We start from the raw sequence: 27206 nt of genomic DNA on the forward strand, positions 1-27206 counted from the left end.
ACTCCTGAGCTCAGGCAATCTGCCCACCTCAGCCTGGCCTCCCAAAGTGATAGGATTACAGGCGTGAGCCACCACGCCCGGCCCCCACATTTTTATTTTATTTTATTTTATATTTATTTATTTATTTATTTATTTATTTATTTATTTATTTATTTATTTTTGAGATGGAATCTTGCTCTGTTGCCCAGACTGGAGTGCAGTGGTGCAATCTCGGCTCACTGAAAGCTCCACCTCCTGGGTTCACACCATTCTCCTGCCTCAGCCTCCTAGTAGCTGAGACTACAGGCGCCCACCACCACGCCCGGCTAATTTTTTTGTATTTTTTAAGTAGAGACCAGGTTTCATCGTGTTAGCCAGGATTGTCTCGATCTCCTGACCTCGTGATCGGCCCGCCTCGGCCTCCCAAAGTGCTGGGATTACAGGCGTGAGTCACCATGCCCAGCCCGCCCCCACACTTTTAAATGACCAGATCTTGTGTGAACTCAGAGAGAGACCTCACTTAACACCAAGGGGAATGGCTCAATCCACTGATGAGGGATCCACCCGCATGATCCAAACACCTCACACAAGGCCTCACCTCCAAAACTAGGGATGACAATTCAACATGAGAATTGGCAAGGACATACATTCAAACTATATCAAGGATTTTGGATAAACTTTTTGCTTTCTTTTTTTTCTCCCTGTGGATCATAAGACTTTCTTTGTGTAGGTCTTAGTTATAGTCTTAGCTCTTAATTAAAATCTTAAAATAATGCGATGTTATTAGTATTGGAACTTAACACCATGAAAATATACTTAGTTTTCTATCCACACTTGCGTTGGTCAGAGAAACTCTTGCACAAAACTCTGGGGGTTGAAGCACAATTCTCTTGTCTACAGACAGAGGTAAGGGCATCCTAGTGTCAGATATAAAAGTTGACTTGGTTCACGGGGTATAGATGGAGACCCGTAACTGCTAACTGGAATAGGGGCTTTGAGGGCTAAAACTCAGGTTCAAGTTACAGGAGAACATCTTAAACCTCACAAAGCTGGCTTCTGTGACTTTTTAGAGTGATCTAGGGCTTCAGTGGAGTTTTTGAGGGGAGAGGGATGGTAGAGCACAGCTTTCCATAGGGACAGGAAGGGCCGCATGGAGGCTCTGCTCTGGAGAATTGGGAGTGGTGACAATTAGTCACTCTAATGCATGAAGCTCCTGAGGGGACTCTCTAAGCCCTTCTGTGCAAAGTCAGACACTGCCACACTTCTGTAGCTCTGTGGATCAGCCAATTTGAGGCCATCTATGAATTTCCTCCCAGTAGTTTTTCTCACAATCTAAACTAGTCTCAGGTGATTTCTGAGCCCCTGAGTCCGAGGAGTCTGGAACCCTTAAACTCCATCATCCATCATTTTGTTGGAGGGGAGCATTCTTTACCAAACAACTTAAACGTTTACTGAAATAGGTAAGTCCACTTTCTCAGGCTCTGATGAATATTTTAGAGCTCTTAATAGAAATTTCAGCAGAGAGTGTCAACAGAAGTTTATAGAGAGGTAGAAGTCGTTCTTACGTGAATTTTTAGGAAGTTTGGATCAGAAATAAGAACCATGAATGATGAAATCGTCTCACTCTAAGTATTAAAACAAATGTAATAAAATAATTTTGTTTTCCAGAAGCTGGAGAACTAACTACATTTTCATTTCATGGGTTTCTCAATTTCAATCTTTATTACTAGTAGAGAAGAAGAGAGAGTGAAAACAGAGGTTGGGGAAGAAGATAATTATTACTTTTAAAATAGAGATACCATGGATGAATTCTACATTATTTTTGGGAAAGAAACTTAGAGGAGAAATTCATAGCTATAAAACTTTTACTTATACATTGATTGATATTAACGAACATGTAGCAGGAATATATTACTTTTCCAAATATGTATATTACATTTCCAGATAAATTGTCAATTGTTTTAATGTCTTTTCTCTCAATTATTTCCCTTAGAGTATTTTGATTTTAATTTTCCTTTCTCTGAGGGAAATTTTAAATGTAAGATGATGAAATAAATTAATTGAAGTCTACAGCTCTCAGAACATGAACTGGGACTACCGTTGAGGTCTCCTGACTCAGGTTTCATTAATCTAGAGTGTGTTGTAGGGAATGCACTGTTGAGACTCTCTAGACTAAGGAAATTATGCTCCAAAAGAATACCCTAGACTTAGATACAGGAGAGAGGAGATATAAAGAAGATAAGCATTTACAGAATGAAACCATGATAAAACATATTGGCAAAGGCGAATTTTAGGATTGCACCATGTTTGAGACACTGGGCCTCAATAATTGGACTCAGATTATGGGAAAAGTCAACCAAATCAAGACAGGAAATAGATAACAAGGTCTCAAAGAAGAACGACTAATTGTCTTCTCAGGATATCTAAAACCATCTTTGAGATCTCACCCACCCAGTGGCACTTGGGTTCTGGGTATCCAAATGTTAGTATGATGGAAATACTTCTGCCCATGATGGATGCATCCAGTGTATACAACCAAGTGTTCAACCAAAGGTCAGATGCACCTTCCTCTGAATGAAATGAACATTTCTAATCACAGCCCAAGTCTGTAAAGAAATGTGTCTGGTTTATTTAGAGCAGCATGGAAGAAAAATATATGTAGATTATGGGACTTAACCTTCATGTGCACTATTGAATACGCTACAGAGTATTCAGAGCTCTATTTGCCTCAGCTAAGATTGTAGAGGACTCCAACAAGAAGGGCAAATGGGATTAAACTTCGGTGGAGTATTAGAATCATGGTGCACACATTTTCTGGAGAGAAAGTTTTTGGCTTTTTAGACCTTAGCTTTAGGGAATTATCACTATAATGAATAAGAGATAATATTGGTAATATGCCCCTAAGCCTCAGTATGTTTCAGATTAAATTCACAAAGCTCTTAGAAGGTTTTGTTTAACCATGCACTCTTTGAATTGATGTAAATAGTGGAAAGGATTATTATTCAAAAATATGTTTTTGGAATGTGAGACATTGAGGAATACTTTTCTAGTGTGCATACCTCCTGAGTCTTTCCAAGTCAACACTTCCCTCTTCCTAATACGGGGGAAAAGGGAGAAGTTAATGTTTTAAGGCAGCCAGTCAATAGAAGTGGCAAATTATGTTAGATACTTTAAAATGTATAATACACTGACTGGAGTGGGATAGCAAAACATGGAACTCAATGTTGCAAAAGGAAATTATGCCTAAGTGTCAAGCCCTGGACATTTGATTCCTTGGAAGAATAAATTGAATATATTTCAGTCTTGGTCCGCAGAGTAGCAATGGAATTTAAATGCAATTAAAAATAATACAACAAAAATGTGAACAGCAGCACGTGAAGACATTTCCAGAGCCCCACAACTTATGATCCTGTCTGTGTGGCACCAACACAGTGATAAGTTCTGTCAATGCCCGATTGATTTTAACTATGGGTCTGGCTTCTCATCTTTTACTTGATGAACAGTGGCTCATGGTTCCTCCAACATCTTCTCATTTCATTAGAGCAGCAATAGGGGGAGGATGTGGTAAAAGGCTGAAAGGGAACTTTAGGTGGGAAGTCATTGTTGCTTGCGGCTGTACCCTTTCGTCTCAGCATTCTGCAGAGTTGTACAGAGCTGGGCATGGATGGCACCCCCATCTCAGAGATCAACTATTCAGGGTTAAAGAAAATTCTAGCAGACTAGTTGGCAGAATGATTCCATAATTTGAAAATACCAGATGTTTACAACAAATATTAACATACATCACTGCCTAAGAATTTACTATGAGTAACATGTTTAACTTCACTTAACATCTTGCCTTTCCCTGTGTTCCTTTGAAGAAGGGGAGAGGAAAAGGCAACTTTAGAACAGGGATCACATCTTCTGGAAGGCAGGCCTGCATGTAGAGAGCTACAGAGACTGGCATGGAGCTTTTTGTTTCATAGATGAGGAGTTAGAATATAAATTCAGAGAAAGGAAGGCAGGAACATCTATAGCCCATGAATAGATTTGCTTTACTAAAGAAAGATCATGACTGATTGAAATTTAACTGTTAAATCAGGGTTTTTTTATTATGTAAAATGAACTGTGTGAGGAATCTAAACACTTATTTTTTTGGTCTTCCTTTGTCATAGATAGAAGAACATTTCAGTCCTGATATTTGCTGTAACTAATAACTACTGGATAAACAAAGAAGGCACATGGAGGATCTTTTACCTGGGTCCAACAAAAGTAATTTTGTTTTCTTTTATATGTTTGTTTGACAAATAAAAATTGTGTATATTTATTGTATATATTTTAAGAATTCTTGTTACAAAAATAATGTGTATGTGATGTGATGCACATATTAATTAGCTCAACTTAGCCATTCCAATAAAGGTAATATTTTAACTAGAAAATTTTTATCTTTGCTATTCATACCTCTTCCCTGATTTTTTTCTGTAATCTTCAGGTTATTTACATCTAAAACTCCAGTTTTTACTGTTATGTGATGTATTGTAAAGGATCAGTGTAAGCTGTTATACCAGTTGATAATGTTTAGGTACTTTATATTATAAAAGTTTCATTTAGCATTATTGCATTTTTGAACATTTCGCAAAAAAGGACAATGTTCAACATAAATGTAATACATTTCAGGCATTAGAGACAGGGCTTTAAGAAAGATAATCATTCACAGAATATTTCGATAGCACCTCTCTTACTATATCACACATTGTTTTCTATTTCTTATGGTCACAGTGATTATCCTACATTCACCCCATTTCATAAAACACAGGCAATAGGAATTCCTTTTTTCATTGTGATCCTGTTTATGGAGGTGAACCACAGGGAATGCCACTCTTCAGTACTGTGTTCTGAGCAGGCAGCATGAATTGGTTATTTTCAACAGTCAAAAGAAAGCTCAAAACATATGTAGAAAAAAATTGATTTGATGCTTATTGAGTATAAAGATGATATAACTCTATGAATGTAAAATATAATTTTATTGCTTACTAAAGAAACATTAGATGCCTGGCAAAAAGGTAATGTTGTTGGTGTTGGGCAAGTACTGTGAAGAGCACATAAGTCACACTTGTACACCACGAAGAGCTAAATAGGACTATTAGCTGTGTTCATTGTCCAACACTGGTTTTGTAACTTGGCTGCATGCTTGTATTAAGAGGTTTTGGTAGTTATGTTCGCGCAGACAAATTGAAGAAATATTCTCACGTTTTTTCCTTAGTTAATTGACTTCAATGAATGTCACTTGTGTAGGGGAAGTACAGATTCCACAAATTAGAGCAGTAAGGATCAAGCTTTGGCTTCCTATAGGAGTGGTTGGATATGAAGCATGTTACCTGGCACCTGGTCCGTTCATCATGATCTAAGAATAGAAAGCCAGTTATATTTAGCTGAAAGGTGAGCCCAGAATAATATGCATATGGTTTTAACTGAAGGTGCATTAAAATCATCTGGCTCGTACATGGTTCCTCTTTCAATTGGTTTTCCAAGTGCAGATGATACTTACATTTTCTTTATCTAACATCAATCCAAAAACGTTAGAAACAAGATATATTTTTGAGTATTAATTATTTTGAAACCCACAATGGCCATGGAAAAACACAGCAAACTTGATGGGTTAATAAAAATTAGCTAACATATCAGCGAAAGATATTTAAGTATTAGCAGCTTATTTTAATAAAAGACTTTGTTGGAAAACACAGGGCATGATACTAAATGCTATAGTTAATAAAAGTTAGTCATAGAAGAAGAGTAGATTATGGATTAGATAAAAAGTATTCTGCCCAGGATAAACTTAAATCTTTAAGCACTTAGACATTATAGATCTTTTTGTGCTTAAAATGACGTAAAAATTTGTATTTTATATAATTAACTTGGAGGTAGTGTGTAGGATTTTTGGAGTGAATGGAAGTTACATTAGAGAAATTTACAAGGAAGCTCCGGCATTCTAGAAGATGGGAATAAAGAGGGAAAGGGTAAGTGTGGCTGAGAGTAAGGAGAAGATGGGGGAGATATATAATAAAATAAAGGAAGAGAATGTATTCTGTGGCAAAGAGGGAAAAATAAAAGATGATTCACTGAGAGACTACGAGAAATCTAATTCTGCTGATAGTAAAAAAGAACTCAGGATGGAATTTCATTTGTGGATAGAGGAGTACAGGCATCGGTGAGATATTTAAGAAACATTCATTCAGCTTTTCTGGAATGCATTTGGAGCTTTGAAGGGAAATCCAGAAGCTAAATGTAAAATTGAGGGTGAGCCATATAGAGTTGATAGTAATTATTATAACTAGAAATAAAAAGACTTCCAAGAAAAACTGTAGAAGTTGAGTACAAGTTCTGAGCACAGAACTTTAGCAAATGCTCACAGAGCAGAGCAGGGGAACAAGGAAGGTTAAGAAAGCAAATTCGATTGGAGGAAAATCAGGACAGAAGTCCATGACAGAGTTGAGAGTTTGAAGGAAGAAACAGGTAACATTATTAAAAGCTAAGTAAAAAATGAAAATACGATAAAAAAAAATCTCTGGAGGCCGGGCGCGGTGGCTCAAGCCTGTAATCCCAGCACTTTGGGAGGCCGAGACGGGCGGATCACGAGGTCAGGAGATCGAGACCATCCTGGCGAACACGGTGAAACCCCGTCTCTACTAAAAAATACAAAAAACTAGCCGGGCGAGGCAGCGGGCTCCTGTAGTCCCAGCTACTCGGGAGGCTGAGGCAGGAGAATGGCGGGAACCCGGGAGGCGGAGCTTGGAGTGAGCTGAGATCCGGCCACTGCACTCCAGCCCGGGGGGCCGAGCCAGACTCCATCTCAAAAAAAAAAAAAAAAATCTCTGGAATTGATGATGGCAGGTTACCAGTAACCTTTAAGTTTTCAAATCCTATAGATTAGTGAGGGCAGAAATATTTATAGGCTCAGGAATAAATATTAGGAAATAAATCCAGACAATGGATTCCAATCATTAGAGATGTGAAACGAAGGGGGATTTAGAATGCTATATACACAGTAAAGCTTCCTAAGTTGAGATGCCTGTATATTTTCTTCTATAATGAGGGCAAAGGAGTTACTCAGGAACAAGAGAAACCTGAGGATGGTAGAGAGGGAGAGTAAATGGATAAAGAAGATTCTCAATGAGAGAGCATGAAATCAAGACTAAGGATCATCAGTAAATAATGGACACCTGCCTGTTCCAGCACTCCTGTAGGAACCTTAGTCCTTTAACTCCTTTAATTTCACCCACGACCCTTCAGCTGGTCAATATTAGGCACTTTTCACACATGAAGAATATGAGGCTCTGAAATGCTAAGCATCTTGCTCCAAGTCTCAGGAAACAGAACACATGTGGATCCAACACAGGAGCTGTTAGACTCTGAAGTTCACACTTTCTCTGAGATGAGACACTGTCAGTCATTTGTAATGTGACAAGGACTTAGTGGAGAGACATGCTGGGTGGCTGAGAGGAGCACAGTGAGTCACGGGCTTGCAAGGTCTCCAGTGCGGCAGAGGAGCAAATACAGTGAAGACCACTATGTCTTTTCCCTCACTGATATGTCAGGTCTACGTGAAAATTAAGGGTAATATTCACCCTAAAAATCCATCATGTAACAACGATGGCACTTTATAGGTGTTTGCCAAGTTAATGGAAAAATGCCTAATTCAGATGCAAATCTGGAATCTAGTCAATAATAGTTGACAGGTTTTCTTTTAGTGAAATCTTTTTGAGCTTTTAGAATTTAAATTTGAATGTCTCTTTGAGGCAATCAAATGTATTCTCAGGCTCACTATTATTTTAGAAAAGCGTTGAGGGGTGCTGCTGAGGGGTGTTGCTGAGGGGTGCTGCTGAGGGGTGCTGCTGGGAGCATCAGGACAGAGCAGTAAAGGAGGAAATGTTGGAGCAGAAGGAAGGTCTTGAGGAGGACATTAGGGAGAGTCTAGAAAAAATGGATGTGAATGTCAACTATGAAAGGGATGAGCATTTCTGGAACTACATGTTTTGCTTAATCCTTTATCACGTAAGAGAGTTGAAGCACTGACAGTCTTTCCCTTGTAGGTAAGAGACCCTAGTCCGTCCGGACCTGTTTCTGCCCTCAATGTCTCCTGCCTCCTTTCTTTCCTATTTTCCCTTATTGTGGACACTGCAATAAAAGGAAAGCTCATGAAGAGGCAGACATGGAATAAGAAGGAATTGGTTCTAATTTTTTTTTTTTACAATGTAGCTTGTTTTTGTTTAATGTTCAAAATTGATGCTATAACATTAGTTTTACTGACAAAGCACTTGCTGAGCAAAAGTAAGGAGAAGGGAATCTCCATTCCAATGTACATTCAAGTGAATTCATATCTTCCTCTCTGTCTTGGACAATGAAGAAGGGTCCTTAGACATCTGCTTTCTCTTCCTCCCTCATATCTAAAAAGTCTAAGCATTCATATCCATATTTATTTTCTTTCACGGCCATAGCAACAGCAGCAAGTTGAAAAAAGCAAAAAAAAAAAAAAAAAAAAAAAAAAAAAAAAGAGAGACCAAGGTGCAATTACAATCCTATCCCACAAAGAGGTCAAAGGCTACCCAAAAGACCAGTCGGCCGCAGGATCCTCAAATCATCTAAGCCATTCGTATACTCGCAGGTATGTTACAGATGGTCTTCAATTTTATTTGTATCTGAATTTGTGGAGAGGATGCAGGGAAAATCATGTTTGTTGGCTTACCTATCCTGACACAGACATCAGGTTACTATTAAAACACACGATTCTACAGTTGTACTACCAGTAACAGTTCAAAAAGTACTTTCCTCATATGTTATCTACATTTGATGCTAAATGTACTTGTGAGTTATGTAATAATGTCCTCTTGCATATATAATGTTTATCAATAAACCAACATCATGAATCTGCCCAATAAAATCAGGTTTAAACATGGGTTTCCAGTTCCAGATTTTTCCTCCAGGCCTTGCTTCTTCCAAATCTTTCCTTTTGTAGTAGATTTACACGTTTCATCAAAATAAGTCTAGTTGACATGTTTAAGGTAATTCTTTAACTTTCCAACCATATTCTTCTTTATTGCTTATCATTTTACCTGCTGGTTGTCATTTGAAATTCTGTCCTTTCCCTGGAATCTGAAGTAAGTTGGTAAAGACTCAGAATTCCTAATGTTGCAATGCATTATTTACTTTTGTAGTACATTTACACATTCCATCAAGATGAGTCTATTTGACATATTTAAGGTAATTTGTTAACTTTCCAACCATGTTCTTCTTCATTGCTTATCATTTTACCTGCTGGTTGTCATTTGCAATCCTCTCGTTGCCCTGGAATCTGAAGTAAGTTCGTAAAGATGTAGAACTCCTAATGTTGCAATGCATCATTTCTAGGATTTAACTGACTTCCCTGACATCAAATTGTGTCTTGTAAAGGCCACAGTTTGTCTCTCTGATATAAAGTAAATGTAATGCATGTTGGGTCAAGACTGTCATTTTGGCCAATAAATGACCTGAAGTACCTGCCTAGGGCTGGCTGGCATGTACAGAATGCATTCAAACAAGTTATTCTTACGGTTATTCAACAGCTTCTGTTTTTTTTCTGACTCCCTTCACAGATTAATAATCCTTGAATATTTTAATGGGAACAGATAACCAGACTTGGGTGAGTGACTTTATTCTCCTCGGCCTGTCCAGTGACTGGGACGCTCAGGTCTCCCTCTTTGTCCTGTTCTTGGTCATGTACATGGTGACCATGCTGGGGAACTGTCTCATTGTCCTTCTGATCAGACTGGACAACCGACTCCACACTCCCATGTATTTCTTTCTTACCAACCTCTCCCTTGTCGATGTCTCCTATGCCACAAGCATCGTCCCTCAGCTGTTGGCACATTTTCTTGCAGAACATAAATCCATCCCATTCCAGAGCTGTGCAGCCCAGTTATTTTTCTCCTTGGCCTTAGGTGGGATTGAGTTTGTTCTCCTGGCAGTGATGGCCTATGACCGCTATGTGGCTGTGTGTGACCCCCTGCGATACTCGGCCATCATGCATGGAGCACTGTGTGCTAGGTTGGCCATCACATCCTGGGTCAGTGGCTTCATCAATTCTCTTGTGCAGACTGCTATCACCTTTCGTCTGCCCATGTGCACTAACAAGTTTATTGATCATATATCCTGTGAACTCCTAGCTGTGATCAGGCTGGCTTGTGTGGACACTTCTTCCAATGAGGCCGCCATCATGGTGTCTAGCATTGTTTTTCTGATGACACCCTTCTGCCTGGTTCTTTTGTCCTACATCTGGATCATCTCCACCATTGTAAAGATCCAGTCTACAGAGGGAAGAAAGAAAGCCTTCCACACGTGTGCCTCTCACCTCACGGTGGTTGCCCTGTGCTATGGCCTGGCCATTTTCACTTACATCCAGCCCCACTCCAGTCTCTCTGTCCTTCAGGAGAAGTTGTTCTCTCTCTTTTATGCCATTTTGACACCAATGCTGAACCCCATGATTTACAGCCTAAGGAATAAAGAGGTGAAGGGGGCCTGGCAGAAACTATTATGGAAATTCTCTGGGTTAGCATCAAAGTTGGCAACTTGACTCACGAGCATGACTTAGAGAAAACAGCTTTACCTCAGTGTTCACCCAACTCAGATCTCACAGGTGTAAACTATGTTGTCCTGGCAACCAGGAAGGAGACGACATAACATGAACTGTGGGTGTTATGTAGGAGGCTGAGTGGTTGAGTTGGATGGGGTGTGGGATGTGGGGTTATGTTTATGAACAGTGGAGTTAGATATTGCTGTTATAAAACTTCCCACACTTCTTCCACCTCCACTCTTACAGCCTGACGATCATTGAAAAAAAATTACTACTTACTGTTTTGATTTGTCACATCGTTTGTAATCATAAACCTATTCATGGATGTTACCTTAGACCACTGGTACTTACACATCCACATTTTATAAAAGGTTATGGTGCTTCCATTAAAACAAAATGCGTTTTTACATTTGAAGACTCATTTTAAATAATTTGTAGCGTAAGTCATCATACGCAGTAATTGTGTGAGTCAACATTCTGAGAAAAGTGTTATTGTCAAGACTGACTAAAATGTTTTTGTGCAGGACCTACAAAAGGTGAACATAATGTCTTTTCCTGAGTGCCGGAGGTAATTCAGTGAAAAAATACCAACTCAAGGTCTTGTTTTACCTTTATAGGGTTATAATCAATGGTTGTTTGTACTAAAGACTATTATTGACCAAGAAAAGTTAAGCTTCAGGCACTCCTTGACAGTATCCAAACAGTTTGAGAAGAATTTTACTGCATGTATAGGTATGTCATTTAAAATATTAAAAATGATTAATCTCTGAAAAATTCATAAGCTCTTCCTCTGAAGCTTTATTTATTTATTTATTTATTTTTATTTTTTGAGATGGAGTTTCACTCTTGTTGCCCAGGCTGGAGTGCAATGGCGTGATCTTGGCTTACTGCAACCTCTGCCTCCTGGGTTCAAGTGATTCTCCTGCCTCAGCCTCCCAAGTAGCTGAGATTACCGGCATGTGCCACCATGCCTGGCTAATTTTTAACATATTTTTTAGTAGAGATGGGGTTTCTCCATGTTGGTCAGGCTGGTCTTGAACTCCTGACCTCGGGTGATCCACCTGCCTCGGCTTCCCAAAGTGCCGGGATTACAAGTGTGAGCCACCACACCTGGCCCTCTCTGAATCTTCAGAAACACACAAAAAAGCACACAAATTATGAGATACTGTATAAAAGGTCAAAGACAGTTAATCTAAGGACAAACTCTTCAGCCAAAGTCAGTGAAGGGTAAGATAATTTAATATGAATTTTTGAACATCAAAGAAGGTCAGTTAGCTGGGCAAATGTTACCCTCAAGTCTCCACACTGAGAACTTCTCTTGCCCCCTCTGTCTTTCCTGCCCTCACACACACAACAGAGCCACAGGTGAACTTTCGTAAATCTTGTAACCTGGGCTTGTCTGACAGTGGAATTCCCTTTGAAAAGAAGCATAACTGATATAAAAGAAGGAGAAGACATAACTGAGAAAGGGGAAAGAAAAGAAAGAATATGATCATAGCTGGTCTCTCTACTCCATTGAAGGTGTCAAAGTCCTTTCTTCCTTTTGCATTTTCTTTAAGTCAGTTGATTTGCATTTCTTACATTTGTCAACACATCATCATAGAATCTAAGCTTTCTTACAGTGTTGAAGACATAGAACTCAAAGCCCATTTGATATCTGAATTTTATATTAATAGTAATGCAATCTTAAATTTTGCAAGATAGGCAGGCATCCTAAAAGATGACAATGCTGGCAAATTAAAATTTTATTTCAAGTATTATCAGTGGAGTATCTATTCTGTGTCAGTGTCAATAAATGGTTGTTGGACACAATAGTCAATATGATACCATCCTGACAAGGACAATTTCGCATTGTAGGGAAGACAGATGATGAAACAATGATAACGCATTGTGGTAAGTGTTACAGTGAAGGGAAATCTGCTGGAAATGATTGCAGAAGGCTTCCTATAAAAGGACCTTTGGGTTGAGACCAGAAATGTAAGAACAAGTTATCTAGAAGATAAGAAACCCAAACAAGAAACAACCTGTTTAAAGTTGTAGAGATGTGAGCAAGAATGAAAGTCCAAAAAATGCTGGAAGTTCAATTTCAGGGCAGAGAAGAGTGAGGGAGTAGTAAGGATAAAGCAGGCGGGTTAGACATGGTCAGATCCTGGACGGCGTCAAATGTCTAAGTATCTTTTAATTTTATTCTGATAGAAAACAATAGCCCATGGAGAATTTTTAGAAGGAGTATAGATTGAAAAAAAAATCACATTTAAAAACTATCACTCTGGCAAATGAGATAGTGGCAAAAAAGATTAGAGGCAAGACGACCAGCCTGCCTGCTGGGTCTGCTTCAGTAATACTCTTGAGACGTTAGAGATGTCTGAATGAAGTTAGATGCAATGGGAAGGAGACAAGTAAAAGTAGTGTCATTTAAAAGTGATGTCAGCTAAAACACTTCATCTCCCAGATTGGAAATGCCATCTGAATCTCATTCCTCTTCTAAAATGTGAGGATACTGTCTGAACATTCTGTACATTGTGTAGTAAACTGGAAAATCCACCATCATGAACATGCCCTATATAAAATGGTATGGGAAAGAGATAAGAAGAAAGTAATCAAAAATACAAATATATACATAATACATCAAGGAGGAAAATACATGAAGATGCTATATCTTCATTTCTGTAAGCGGTCATGTGGTCACAGCGTTTGTGACATTTCTCCATCAACCATCACACAATCCTTTGCCTTCAGACCCCTCCTAAGCATGTTGGGATTCTTCCTGGAAGGGTTATCCAAGTCTTGATATCTCAGGAAGCAGAAATGCTGAGAGTGGGCATTAGGTATGTGGAAATAGACTACTATAGTCTCATATTCTGTATTCGTCAGGGTTCTTTAGAGAGACAAGACTAATAGGATAGACGAATATATGAAAAGAAGTTTATTAAGGAGTATTGACTCACACGATCAAAAGGTAAAGTCCCACAATAGGCCTTCTGTAGGCTGAGGAGCAAGGAAGCCAGTTGGAGTTCCAAAACCTCAAAAGTAGGGAAGCCAGCAATGCAGCCTTCAGTCTGTGGCCAAAGGCCCTAGAGCCTCTTGCCAACCACTGTTGTAGGTCCAAGAGTCCAAAAGCTGAAGAAATTGGAGTGGAGTCTGATGTTTAAGGTCAGGATGCATCCAGCACAGGAGAAAGATGGAGGCCAGAAGACTCAGGCAATCTAGTGCATCCATGTTCCTCTTCCTGCTTTTATCCTAGCCATGCTGGCAGCTGATTAGATGGTGCCCACCCAGACTGAGGGTGGGTCTGCCTCTCCCAGTCCACTGACTCAAATGTTAATCTCCTTTGGCAACATCTCCACAGACACACCCAGGAACAATACTTTGTAACCTTCAATCCAATCAAGTTGATGGTCAATATTAACCATCATATATTCCATCTATTACATTTCAATTTTTATCTTTTTTATTTGGTAGACTTTTTAATTTCAAGGCTGCACTTTTTCAGTAACTTAAATCTTCATAAATTAAATTAGTTGGATCACCTTATGACTGCACACACTTGTAATTCACAGCTGCTTGTGAAAGACATTCCCCATAGAAGGCATGACCTTTATCTTGATACAGGAATACAAAATAAGATGCTATTCTAAACTTTATTGTTTATTTAGGCATTAAATAGAAAAAATTTAAAAAGGCACTGAAAAGCATTTGAAAATAAAATGTTTTTCATTAGTTAATAACCATAAAAACACCACTGAAGGTTTTCCTTAAATATCTAATACATATAAAAATTACAGTTTGTTTAAATAAGAATCTAAATGAGACCCATATATTCCAATTGTCTACTATGCCTCTGAGAATTCTTCTACTCTATCAATTAATAAATTTATAGTAATTTAGTAACCTATAAATTCTGCTTTCTTACTGTTGGAATTATTTTGTAAATAAAACTGCATCATTTGTTTCTGTTGGATCTCTCATACAGTCTAGATTTTTTGCTGACATCCCTATAGTATAATTTTACATGTTATTTTATTTCTGTATCTCCCGTTTAATCCAGAGGTTTCATCAGACTTATTTATTTATTTTTCTGACAATAGTATTTCACAGATGGTCACATGTCCTTCTAGCAAGAAGCACACAATGTTTGCAGCAAGAAACACAATGTTTCTTTTTTTTTTTTTCTGGGGATTGTTACAGTTATTATATCGCACAGGTCAGGATTTTTCAAAAGTGCCAAATATCTATTGACATTTTGGGCTGAATAATTATTTGTTATGGGGGCTATTTTGTGCATGGTAGGATACTTAGCAACATTCCTAACATCTACCTACTAGGTGGCCCTAGTACTCCCTCCCCACTAGGCAATGCCAATATTGCCCCCGATAGAGAAGGACTGACCTAGCTCTATTAATTTATTAGGGGTTCAACATGATGAGAGTCTATCATCCTTTTCTCTTTATAATCTAAAATACGTTTACAGAGAGAAACTTCCACCTCATCACTATTTCATCCTTCTGAGGTACAGTTGGTATGAGAAAGGCAAAATAAATTTTTAAATTTTTCCTCTTTGCCACTTTTCAATACAACAAATGAGGTGAGGTTTTTTTCATTATAGTCGTGTACTCACTAATGTACATTTATTCGATGTGTCTTAATCCATGACAATTATTGTCTTTATTGATGTTCAAACTGCCCCATATTTGGTGAACGTGAGCCTATTTTACTTCCACTTTATTTTACAAAGTCCCACAAACTTTGTGACTCAAAACATTACAAAATTATTACCTTAACATTACAAAGGTCAGAGTCTGATATGGGTTCTACTAGGGCAAAATCAAGCTGTTGCCAGAGCTACGTTTCTCCCTGGGGTCTCTGGGGAAGATTCCATTTCTTGCTTTCCTGCTTTTTGAGCTGACCTCCACTCCTTGGCTCGTGGCTCCTCCTTCCACAAGACCAACAGCACAGCAAACCTCTCTGTGACTCTGATCCTCCACTCCACTCTGTCCTCCTTATGATGACAGATAAATGATCCTCTGTCATCACACATCTTTCTTCTGGCCCTGATCCTCGTATCTTGTTCTTTACAAGAAACTTGTGATTACACTGGGGCCACCCAGATTGTCCAGGACAATATCCCAATTTAAAAATCCTTCATTTAGATGCATCTGCAAGGCCCTTTTATCATGTACAATGGCGTATTCACAGGATATTCCATATTCATACAGGAACCTTAGTGTGCTACTATTTGCTACCCCTCATTTTTACACTTTTATTTTCAAAGATTTTACATTAACATAAACTATGAATACAAATAATTGCTATGCTGTTTCAGCTTTGGCTGTGCAGAAGCTCTTTAGTTTAATTAGGTCAATTATCCTGTAGTCTGTTAAATATTTAAAAGTGAATTTTATGTTAACCTTAAATCTTACCATTTCCAGGATGACCTACCTTCCTTTTCTTTTCTTTTCCTTTCTTTTCTTTTTTTTTTTTCCTTTCTTTTTCTTTTCTTTTCTATTCTATTCTTTTCTTTTCTTTCTTTTTTCTTTTCTTGTATAGATCCAATTTTCTGTCTGGTATTCTATTCCTAAAGAATTTCTATTAACACTTCTTCTGGGGCCAGGCGCGGTGGTTCACACCTGTAATCCCAGCACTTTGGGAGGCTGAGGCGGGCAGATCACGAGGTCAGGAGATCGACATCATCCTGGCTAACATGGTGAAACACCGTCTCTACTAAAAATACAAAAAATTAGCTGGGTGTGGTGGCGGGTTCCTGTAGTCCCAGCTACTTGGGAAGCTAAGGCAGGAGAACGGTGTGAACCCAGGAGGTGGAGCTGGCAGTGAACCGAGAACACACCACTGCACTCTAGCCTGGGCGACAGAGCAAGACTCTGTCTCAAACAAACAAAAAACACTTCTTCTGGTCTAAGTCTGCTGGAAATATATTTATTTGCTTTTTTTCTGAAAAAGAATTTATTTTTCTTTAATTTTCAAAAACATATTTTCTCTGCATGTAAAATTCTTAGCTGATAGTTTTCCCCATCTCACAGTTGTAAAGATGTAACTCCATTTTCTTCTGGCTAGCATAGTTTCCGACAAGATATCTGCATTGATTTGTGTTTTTGTTTTTCTGTGTATGATGTATCTTTTTTTTCCCTTGGTCTGTTTTCAAGGTTTTCACTTTTATTTTAGCTTTTTGACAGTTTGAATACCATGAATGTAGACTTTCCTTTGCTTATTTTCAGTTATGCTATTTGGCTGAGCTTCTTGGATTTGAGCTCCAATTTCTTTTATTTTTTTTCTCAGTCATTATTTCTTCAAATACTTCTCCGTTTACTTTGCTTTGATTTCTCTTCTGGAATTTTCAAATTTTATGTATGTTAGATTGTTTGATATTGTACCACAGTCCTTGGCTGCTCTCTTCTATTTTATCATTATTATTATTTTCTCTTTGTGCTTCAGTCTTGCTAATCCCTATTGATTTACCTTTATCTTCACTGATTGTTTCTTGGCTCTCTTGAACCCACTCATCAGCATTCTTCATCTGTTATTATGTTCTTCATGTCCAGCATTTCCATTTGATTCTTTCATACATTTTTCAATTTACAGTACAAATTCCTTATACATTTACAGAGGCTGACCATCTTTTCCACAGGATCTGTTCACTTATCAAAGAGAGTTATTTTAAGTCCCTGTGTGATAGTTCCTATATTCAGGCCATATTTGATTCTGGTTGTGTTAATTCTTTTGCTCAGTGACATTTTTTTCCAGCTTTTTCCTCTGATCTTTAATTTTGGTTAGATCCAAACATTGTGTGTGTAGGATAGTAGACTCTGAGAAAAAATAAGAGTATGACTTGAAATGGGCATGCCTCTTTTGCTTGTCCTGCAGTATTTTTTCTTTTTCAACTTTATTTTAGGATCAGGAGGTACATGTGAAGGTTTGTTGCAAAGGTACATTGCACGATGCTGAGGTTTACGGTATGACTGAACCCATCACTCAGGTAGTGAGCATAGTACCCAACAGCTAGTATTTTTAGTTTTTTCCCTCCTCTCTTTCTCCCCTTTATACTAGTCCCCATTGTCTGTTGTTCCCTTTTCTATGTCCATGTGTACACAATGTTTAGCTGCCACTTATAAATGAGAACATGGGTATTCTGTTTCTATGCTAGTTTGCTTAAGGTAATGGCCTTCAGCTCCATCCATGTTGCCACATAGGATGTGATTTTATTTTTCTTTATGGCTGCATAGTATTCCATAGTATATATGTACCACATTTTCTTTATCTAATTCATCATTGATGGACACCTAGGTTGATTACATGACTTTGCTATTGTGAATAGCACTGCAATGAACATATAGGTGCATGTGTCCTTTTAATAGAATGATTTATTTTCCTTTGGGTATATACTCAGTAATAGGATTGTTAGGTTGGATGGTAGTTCTACTCTCAGTTGTTTGAGAAATCTCCAAACTTCTCTCCACGGTGACTGGACTAGTTTACCCTTCCACAGACAGTGTATACATGTCCGTTTTTCTCCATTGCCTTGCCAACATCTGTTTTTTTCTATTTTTTTTATTTTTTAGCCATCCTGGCTGGTGTTAGATGTACCACTGTTGTTTTGATTTGCATTTCTCTGATGATTAGTAATAATGAGCATTTTTTCATATGTTTGTTGGCCGCTTGTATGTCTTCTTTTTAGAAGTATCTCTTCATGTCCTTTGTTCACTTTTTAAAGAGGTTATTTGCTTTTGACTTATTGATTTAAGTTTCTCATAGATTCTGGATATTAGACTTTTGTTGGATACATGCTTTGCAAATATTTTCTCCCATTCTGTGTGTTTTCTGTTTACTCTGTTGATAGTTTCTTTTGCTGTGGAGAAGCTCTTTAATTTAATTAGGTCCTACATGTCCATTTTTGTTGTTGCTGCAATTGCTTTTGAAAACTTAGCCATACATTCTTTGCTAAGGCCAATTTCAAGAAGGGTATTTTCCAGGTTTTATTCTGGAATTCTTATAGTTTGAGATCTTACTTTTAAGTATCTAATCCACCTTCAGTTAATTTTTGTATATGGAGATAAGTGATCATCCAGTTTCATTGTTTTGCATATGGATAGCCAGTTATCTCAGCACAATTTATTGAATTGGGAGTCTTTTTCCAATTGCTAATTTTTGTCAGGTTTATTGATTACCAGATGATTGTAGATGTGCAGCTTTATTTTTGGTTCTCTATTCCGTTCCTTGCTTTGTGTGTCTGTTTTTATGCCAGTATTATACATTTTCTGGTTACTGTAGCAGCATATTATGAAATAAGGTAATGTGATGCCTCCAGCTTTGGTTTTTTGTTATTATTGTTTGTTTGTTTTTTCTTAGGATTGCTTTGGCTCTTTGGGCTCTTTTTGTTTTCCCTGTGAATTTTAGAATAGCTTTCTCTAATTTGAAAAATGATATTGGCAGTTTGAACAGGAATAGCATTGAATCTGTACATTGCTTTGAGCAGTATGACCATTTAAATGATATTGATTTTTCCAATCCATAAGCATGGAACGTTTTTCCATTTATTTGTGTTGTCTCCAATTTCTTCGAGCAGTGAATGAAGTTGAGACACAAAAATTCATACAAGAGATCAATGATTCCAAAAGTTGATTTTTAAAAAAATAAATAAGATCAATAGACCACTAGCTAGATTAACAAAAAAAAATAGAAGAGATCTAAATAAGCACAGTTAGGAATGACGGCTATGACGTTACACACACAAAAAATAGAAGAGATCTAAATAAGCACAGTTAGGAATGATGGCTATGACGTTACAACTGATCCCACGTAAATACAAAAGAACCACAGAGACTGTTATGAACACTTCTATGCACACAAATTAGAAAACCTGGAGAATCTGGATAAATTCCTGGAAACACACAACTTCCCAAGATTTAACCAGGAAGAAACTAAAAGCCTGAAAAGACCAATAATGAGTTCTGAAATTGAATCAGTAATTTAAAAAACCTGTCAATAAATAAATAAATACAAACAAACTATGGAACAGATGGATTAATAGCCAAATTCTACCCTATGTAAAAAAGAACTGATGCTGAAGAAGGGGCTTCTCTCTAACTTGTTCTACAAAACCAGCATCATCATCTTGGTACCAAAGTCTGTTAGAAACACAACAAAAAAAGATAATTTTGGTCCAATATCACTGGTGGATGATGCAGAAATCCTCAAAAAACATGAGCAAACCAAATCCAGCAGCCTATCAAAGAGTTAATTCATCATGATCAAGTAAGCTTTATTCCTGGGATACAAGGTTGGTTCAACATACACAAATCAATAAATATGATTCGCCACATAAACAGACTTAAAGACAAAAACCATATGGTCATCTCAATAGATGCAGAAAAATCTTTTTATAAAATCCAACATTTTTTTCATGAAAAAAAAAAAAACACTCTCGACAAAGTAGGCAAAAGGGACGTACCTCAAAATCATAAGAGCCTTTTATGACAAACCCACAGCTAACATCATACTGAATAGGCAAAAATTGGAACCAGTCCCACTGAGAACTGAAACTAGACAAGGATGCCCAATCTCACCACTCCTGTTCGGTATGGTACTGGAAGTCCTAGCCAGAGCAATCAGGCAAGAGAAAGAACCATAAGGCATCTGAATAGGAAAATAAGAAGTTAAATTATCTCTCTTCAGTGACAATATGATTCCAAACCTAGAAAACCCAAAGGACTTTGCCAAAAGACTCCTGGAACTTATACACAACTTCAGTAAAGTTTCAGAATACAAAAATCAGTATAGTTTCTATATACCCATAGCATTCTAACTCAGAGCCAAATCAGATGCACAAGCCCATTTGCAGTAGCCACATGCTCAAAATAAGATACCAAGGAATACAGCTAACAAGGGGGTAAACAATCTCTACGAGAAAAACCACAAAACACTGTTGTCCTACAGTTTTGTGTGTTGTGTGTGTGTGTAGGTAGGTCCAGGGGATGTGGGAATCAGTGGCATCCGGGGTTGACCTGGATTTGAGTTTTGTTGTTGATTATCCTCTGTGCACCAATGAATCTAAATTTCTCTAGCATTGAGCATTGCTTGTGCTTGGGGTGAAGAGTTAATTGTTGGAGGGTTTTCTCAAACATTGCTGGTCCACCCTCAGTTTTAAGCTCTTACTGTGAGACTCCACACCATACTGTGTCTTTCCACATGCTGCCTTTTGTCCATGGTAAACTTAAGCCACAATACCTGCTCTTCAATTCTTGCTGTCCTGGTGACAGAGAATGGGGATTATGCTTTGCTATTCCAGATCTATCTCAGTCTTAGGCACATCGTTTGTCCTTGTCCCTGGGTCACAGTGATCCAGTCTCTTTCCCAGCCTTAGGACAGGGCTCATGGTCTGGACTCAGGGCTAGAAAGTGTTTATTTTTGTTTGTTTGCTTTTTCCTTCCCTCGGCAGTAGTCTTCCTCTGTCTGTGGGGAAAAAAACGTTCCTGCCCTTCCTCCAGTGAGTGATTCCGGGTTTCGTCCCATGCGGGAGACAGACTTGGTAAGAGTGAGTGGGCTTCCTGTCTTCCTGTAGCCACTATTGCTGCCCTTACCTCAACCTGCATCGTAAAGGAGGCTTTCTGTGGCGTTTCACCCTCCCTCAAGCATTCTCATCAGGACATTCCAAGTCTCCAAGTCTGAGAATAAAATATTGAGAAAAGATGTAAACTTCTCATTTATCTGCGGTTCCTGATTCTCACAGTACCTCACACTTAACCTTCAGCAATTTGGCAAAGCAATTCTTACTAGCACCTAGGGTGGCCTCATTTTCCTCTCATGCTCTGGCCCAGGTAACACAGAGCTCACGCCCCATGTCTTTCTGGGGTTACCTGTATTTCCTCAGATTTCATGCTAGTTAGTTTCCCTACAACCTCAGCTCTCTTATCAATTCAAGAATAGTTACAGTTGTGTAGGTTATCAAACCTTTTCTGGTTTTAGGATGGAAGCAATGCTCTTTCCAGCTTTTTACAACCTAAGTGAAAGCTAGAACAAGCTCAATTACCATTTTTCCTTTTTAAATAGACTTTATTTTTTGAGCAGTTTTACATTCATAGACACGTTTAACAGAGAGTTCACATATCTCCACTCCCCACCATGCCATACTACCATGCACTCTTCTCTGTTACCAACATCCATCTCCAGAATGACACATTTTCAATTACTTCTTTTTTTGTTTTTGAGACAGAGTCTCACTCTGTCATCCAGGCTGGAGTGCAGTGGCACGATCTTGGCTCACTACAACCTCCGCTTCCTGGGCTCAAGTGATTCTCCTGCCTCAGCCTCCCTAGTAACTGGGACTATAGTGGCGTGCCACCACGCCCAACTAATTTTTTGTATTTTTAGTAGAGATGGGGTTTCACCGTGTTAGCCAGATTGGTCTCCATCTCCTGACCTCATGATCTGCCCGCCTCGGCCTCCCAAAGCGCTGGGATTACAGGTGTGAGCCACCGCGCCCGGCCTCAATTACTTTTTAATGTCAGTTTTAACAGTGTGAGAAAATGTGTGCTAAGGTTAAGCTAAGTAAACTGTAACGATGGCAAATGATGCTTTTTAGGCCAAGGAATTGCGAGCCCAACAAACTGCTTCTCTGGAAGTAGCCAACTCTAATTATATGCATAATTCCTAGCAGGAAGTAGTTTGTTATATTCATGTTTATTTTTCTGCAATACCAAGGGTATGAATTTATAGTAAATATTAGTGTGCCTTTATGAATGCTTGTTGAAGGAACTCATTCAATTTCGAGATAGACAACTATGAAGCAGTCTTAAAAATGGAAGTAGATAGGTAGATGGTGGTACTGAGGAATTACCGGTATTTGACTTGGTAGACGAATAAATAAATAGAGAAATGATTCATTTAAGGGCACATACTGGATAAAGAACACATCAGACAATGACACTATGCTTGCATTATCTCAAAATTGTGTGAAATCTCTTCATATATATTAAAAATTTGAAGAGGTACGCAAAGTTAATCTGTTGTATTATTTTGGATAACTTTCTTCCTTTCTCTTTTTTTCCCAGCAGAACATAAGATTCACTTTTTCTACATCTAAGATTCACTTTTCTACATAAGTCAAATGAGCTTAGGGACTGCAGTATGGAAACTTGCTAGAGTGAGGAAACTACACTGGAAAAGAATATTCTGAGATATGAGGGACAAGAGCTCTAGAGAAGGTGTAACATAAACATAAAAATAAAAATTATATTTTTATTGAATAAAAAGCATTGAATTTTTTATTCAGTGCTATTATTTTGCAACTTAAATAGTACCATGAGACATGCACTGGATATCCATGGACTCTTGTAAAGTTCACAGTGGCCCATTATATTCTTTGCATATATCTCAGCAGAACAAAGCACAACTCTCTTGTCTCCGGAAGGAGAAATAAGAGAATACTAGAGCCAAGGGAGAGGGTTTATTTTTTCCCTTTAACCCGTTGTGAATATAGGCCTATTCACTGCTCACTGGAATCGGTGCATTGAAGGATAAAAGCTAGATTTGGGTTATAGGGGAATAGCCTAAAACTCTGCCAAGCAAGCTTTGATGAATTTTTTTTAGAGTGACCTAAGGCTTCAGTGGGGTTCTGCAGGACACAGGGATAGAGAAGAACAGTCTTCCACAAGAAAAATAAGAGTGGCATGGAGGCCCTGCCCTTGAGAATTGGGAGTGGTGACAGCAATTAACACTCTAATGCATGAAGCTCCTGAGGGGAATCTATCAGCTCTGTGTTGCCAATGCAGCCACTCCCACACTCCATTACTTCTGTGTGTATGAGCCAATTTGGGAGTACCTGTAACCTTCTTCCGTAGTTTCCCTCAAACGTATGCTAGTTCCGGGTAATTTCCCAAGAGGTTGGGGCACTAAATCTTTATGGTCCACCACTTTGTTGGAGGGGGGCCTTGCTTAGAAAACAACTTAATCCTAGACTGAGGTAGACATGACCATTGCAGGCACTGATTAACATTTGAGAGCTCATCACAGAGCTATCATCAGAGGGTGGGTACAAACAGAGGCTTAAAGAGGGGCAAAAATAGTACAATATGATTTATTAGGAAGTTTCAATCAGAAATACAAACTATGAATGCGAAACCTCTTATTTATTTATTTATTTTATTTTTATTATTATTATTTTTGACAGAGTGTCACTCTTTCACCTAGGCTGGAGTGCAGTGGTGTAATCTTGGCTCACTGCAACCTCCACCTCCCGGGTTCAAGCAATTCTCCCTGCCTCAGCCTCCCGAGTAGCTGGGATTACAGGCACCCACCATAACATCTGGCTAATTTTTGTATTTTTTAGTAGAGACGGGGTTTCACCATGTTGGCCAGGCTCAGATCACCTGACCTCAGGTGATCTGCCAGCCTCGGTCTCCCAAAGTGCTGAGATTACAGGTGTGAGCCACCATGCTCAGCCTGAAACCTGCTCATCTTAAGTATTGTAACAAATGTAGGAAAGTAATTTTGCTTTCTGAAGGCCAGAGGCTTAAGTACATTTTTGTTGTATGTTTATTCAATTCCAGACTTTAGTATTAGCAGAGAAAAAAAGAAGGGGTAAAAACTGAGGCTGGAGAAGAGAATGATTATTAACTAAAAAATAGAGATACCATGGATAAATTCTATATCATTTTTGGGGAAGATGCTTAGGTGAGAAGGCTAGATTAATAAAACATTTCATGAACATGTAGTAGGGGTATATTACCTTTCCAGAAAATAAAAATTGTCAATTATTTTAAAGTCTGTCATCTCAATTATTCTCCTAAGAGTGTGTATACTAAATATTTTGACTTTCTTTTCTTTCTTTCTTTTTCTGTGTTGCCCAGGCTGGAGAGCAGTAGCACAATCATAGCTAACTTAACTTTGAGCTCCTGGACTCAAGCAATCTTCCACCTTCAGCCTCCTGAGTGGCTAGGACTATAGGTATGTGCCACTACGGCCAGTTAACTAAAAAACTTTTTTTTTTTTTGTAGGGTTGGGGTCTTACTCTGTTGCCCAGACTGATTTTGAACACTTGACCTCAAGCAATCCTCCAGCCTCAGTCTCTCACAGTGCTGGGATTACAAGCATGAACCACCATGGCCAGCCTGATTTTCTTTTCAATAGAAACAAAAATGAAATGTAAGATAATTAAATTAATTGTTCAAAGTTAAAAGGCTCTTAGAATGCAAACTGGGCCCGCAGTTGAGGTCTCCTGACTGTCATTCAGCATCTCTCAAATGAGCTTAGGGATTGCACTATGGAAACTTGCTAGAGTGAGGAAACTACACTGGAAAAGAATATTCTGAGATATGAGGGACAAGAGCTCTAGAGAAGGTGTAGCATAAACAGAATGAGACCATGATAAATTATGTCTCTAGGGTGAACTTCAGAATTGCACGTTTCAGAAACTAGGTCTCAGTAATTGGATTCAGATTATGTGAAAAGTCAGACAACCAAATCAAGACAGGAAGTAGATAACAAGACCCCAAAGAAGTAAAGCAATTTTTCTTCTCAGGATATAAAACCATCTTGGGGACACTGTCTGCCCAGTGGCACTGGGTTCTCCATTCCCCAGCGCTAGGATGATGAAAATACTCCTCTCCAAGATGGATGTATTTCGTGTATATCAAAACCAAGTGTTCAACAACAGGTCAGATGAATCTTTCGCTAAACAAAAATGCCATTTCCACTGAGAGCTGCACTGTATAAAGGTAAGCTTCTTGTTTGTTTAGACCAGCATGAAAGAGAAATAGCTGTTAAGTTGTGCATCTTATCTTCATGTGCTCTGTTTCTGTGTTCAGAACTCTGCGTCAGCTGAGGTTGTAGAGAGCTCCAAAAGGAGGCCACATATGATGAAGACTCAAAAAAGTTTTACAAAAGATGATGTACAAACAAATTTTCCCAGGAGAAAACCTTTTGGTCTTTTACTCCCTAGCAGTGGGGCATCATATATGTAGTGATGTAGAGCATCATCTCTATGACATGGGGAAGACTCACTATGCCTGACTATGTTTGCGATTGGATTCAAGCCTTATCCAAGATTGTATCCGACTCATCCTCTGTTTGAATTGACAAAGAGAGTGGAAAGGATTATAAAATGGGAATGATGAGGACAAAGGGAAATGTAGATGAAGATTAAGAGGAAGATGAATGATAAGCAATAGAAGATATAAAGGAAGAGGATTTACTCATGGGGAGGAGGAGGGAAAAATAAAAGATGGTTCATTGGAAGAGTGGGACAAATCTAATTCTGTTGATAGAAATAAAGAGGACAGGGTGGAATTTCATTTGTGGATAGGGGAGTACAGGCATTTGTGAGACATTTAGGAAACATTCATTCAGCTTTTGCAGAATGCATTTGGAGTTTTGGAGGGAAATCTAGAAGGTAAATGTGAAATCGAGAGTGAGCCATATAGAGCTGATATTAATTATTATAGCTAGAAATAACAAGCCTTCCAATAAAACTTTAGAAGTAGAGTCCGACTTCTGAGCACAGAACCTTAGCAAATGCTCATAGAACGGAGCAGGAGAACTAAGAAGGTTAAGAATGCTCACAAGGCAAATGGATTGGAGGGAGATCAGGACAGAAGTGCATGACAGAGTTGTGACTTTGAAGGAACAAATAGGTAACATTGTTAAAAGCTGAGTGAAGAATGCAAATAGAATAAAATTCTCTGGAATTGCTGATGACAGGTTATCAGTAACCTTTAAGTTTTCAAATTCGGCCGGGCACGGTGGCTCACGCCTGTAATCCCAGCACTTTGGGAGGCTGAGGCAGGCAGATCACCTGAGGTCGGGGAGACCAGCCTGGCCAACATGGTAAAACCCCGTCTTTACGAAAAATACCAAAAATTAGCCAGGCGTAGTGGTGGGCTCCTGTAATCCCAGCTACTCAGGAGGCTGAGACAGGAGAATCGCTTGAATCTGGGAGGCAGAGGTTGTGGTGAGCCGAGATTGCGCCACTGCACTCCAGCCTGGGCGACAGAGCGAAACTCCATCTAAAAAAAAAAAAAAAAAATTCAAATTCTATAGATTAGTGAGGGTAGAAATTTCCACTGGCTAAGGAATGAATATCAGGAAATAAATCCAGAAAATGGATTCTAGTCATTAGGGATGTGAAATGAAGGGGGATTTAGAATGCTATCTATACGCTAAAGCTTCCTAAATATTTTCTGTATATTTTCTTTTATAATGAGGGAGAAGGAGTTGCTTAGGAGCAAGAGGAACGTGAGGATGGTAGAGAGGAGGAGTAAGTGGTTAAAGAAGATTCTGAAAGAGAGAGAGTGAAATCAAGACTAAGGATCATCAGTAAATAACAGACACCTGCCTGTTCCAGCACTCCTGTAGGAACTTTAGTCGTCCAACTCCTTTAATTTCACCCAGAACCTTTCAGCTGGCCAATATTAGGCACATTTCACACATGAAGAATATGAGGCTCAGAGATGCTAAGTATCTTGCTCCAAGTCTCGGGAAGCAGAACAAACAGATGTGGTTCCACAACAGAAGCTGTTAGACTCCGAAGTTCACATTTTCTCTGAGATGAGACACTGTCACTCATTTGTAATGTGACAAGGACTATAGTGGAGAGACGTGTAGGGTGGCTGAGAGGAGCACAGTCAGTCACGGG

At 38.7% G+C, this 27206-nt stretch overlaps 2 protein-coding genes across 9 annotated transcripts in view; both read left to right on the forward strand.

Annotated features, from left to right (window-relative positions):
• The window catches only part of LOC708012 (olfactory receptor 2F1-like), a 98009-nt gene that overhangs the window by 57313 nt on the left and 13490 nt on the right, over nt 1-27206 (forward strand). For 4 of the 8 annotated variants that reach the window (XR_013415680.1, XM_077997621.1, XM_077997617.1 and 1 more), the window contains 3 exons: nt 4134-4230; nt 24571-24718; nt 25095-25290. The gene's annotated coding sequence lies outside the window, so the exon portion shown is untranslated. Of the gene's footprint in view, nt 1-4133; nt 4231-6824; nt 8621-24423; nt 24521-24570; nt 24719-25094; nt 25291-27206 lie in introns of those variants that run through there. The other 4 variants (XM_077997622.1, XM_077997618.1, XM_077997623.1 and 1 more) reach the window with 3 other exon arrangements.
• OR2F1 (olfactory receptor, family 2, subfamily F, member 1) lies at nt 9611-10564 on the forward strand. The gene has a single exon (NM_001193960.3). The coding sequence runs from the start codon at nt 9611-9613 to the stop codon at nt 10562-10564; it is 954 nt and encodes a 317-aa protein (NP_001180889.3).

This window comes from Macaca mulatta, chromosome 3, assembly GCF_049350105.2.
Source record: "Macaca mulatta isolate MMU2019108-1 chromosome 3, T2T-MMU8v2.0, whole genome shotgun sequence".
Classification (NCBI taxonomy): Eukaryota; Metazoa; Chordata; class Mammalia; order Primates; family Cercopithecidae; genus Macaca; species Macaca mulatta.

Excerpts from the sequence above, each read along its gene's own strand:
- OR2F1 (NM_001193960.3), top strand. The coding sequence starts at position 9,611 with ATGGGAACAGATAACCAGACTTGGGTGAGTGACTTTATTCTCCTCGGC.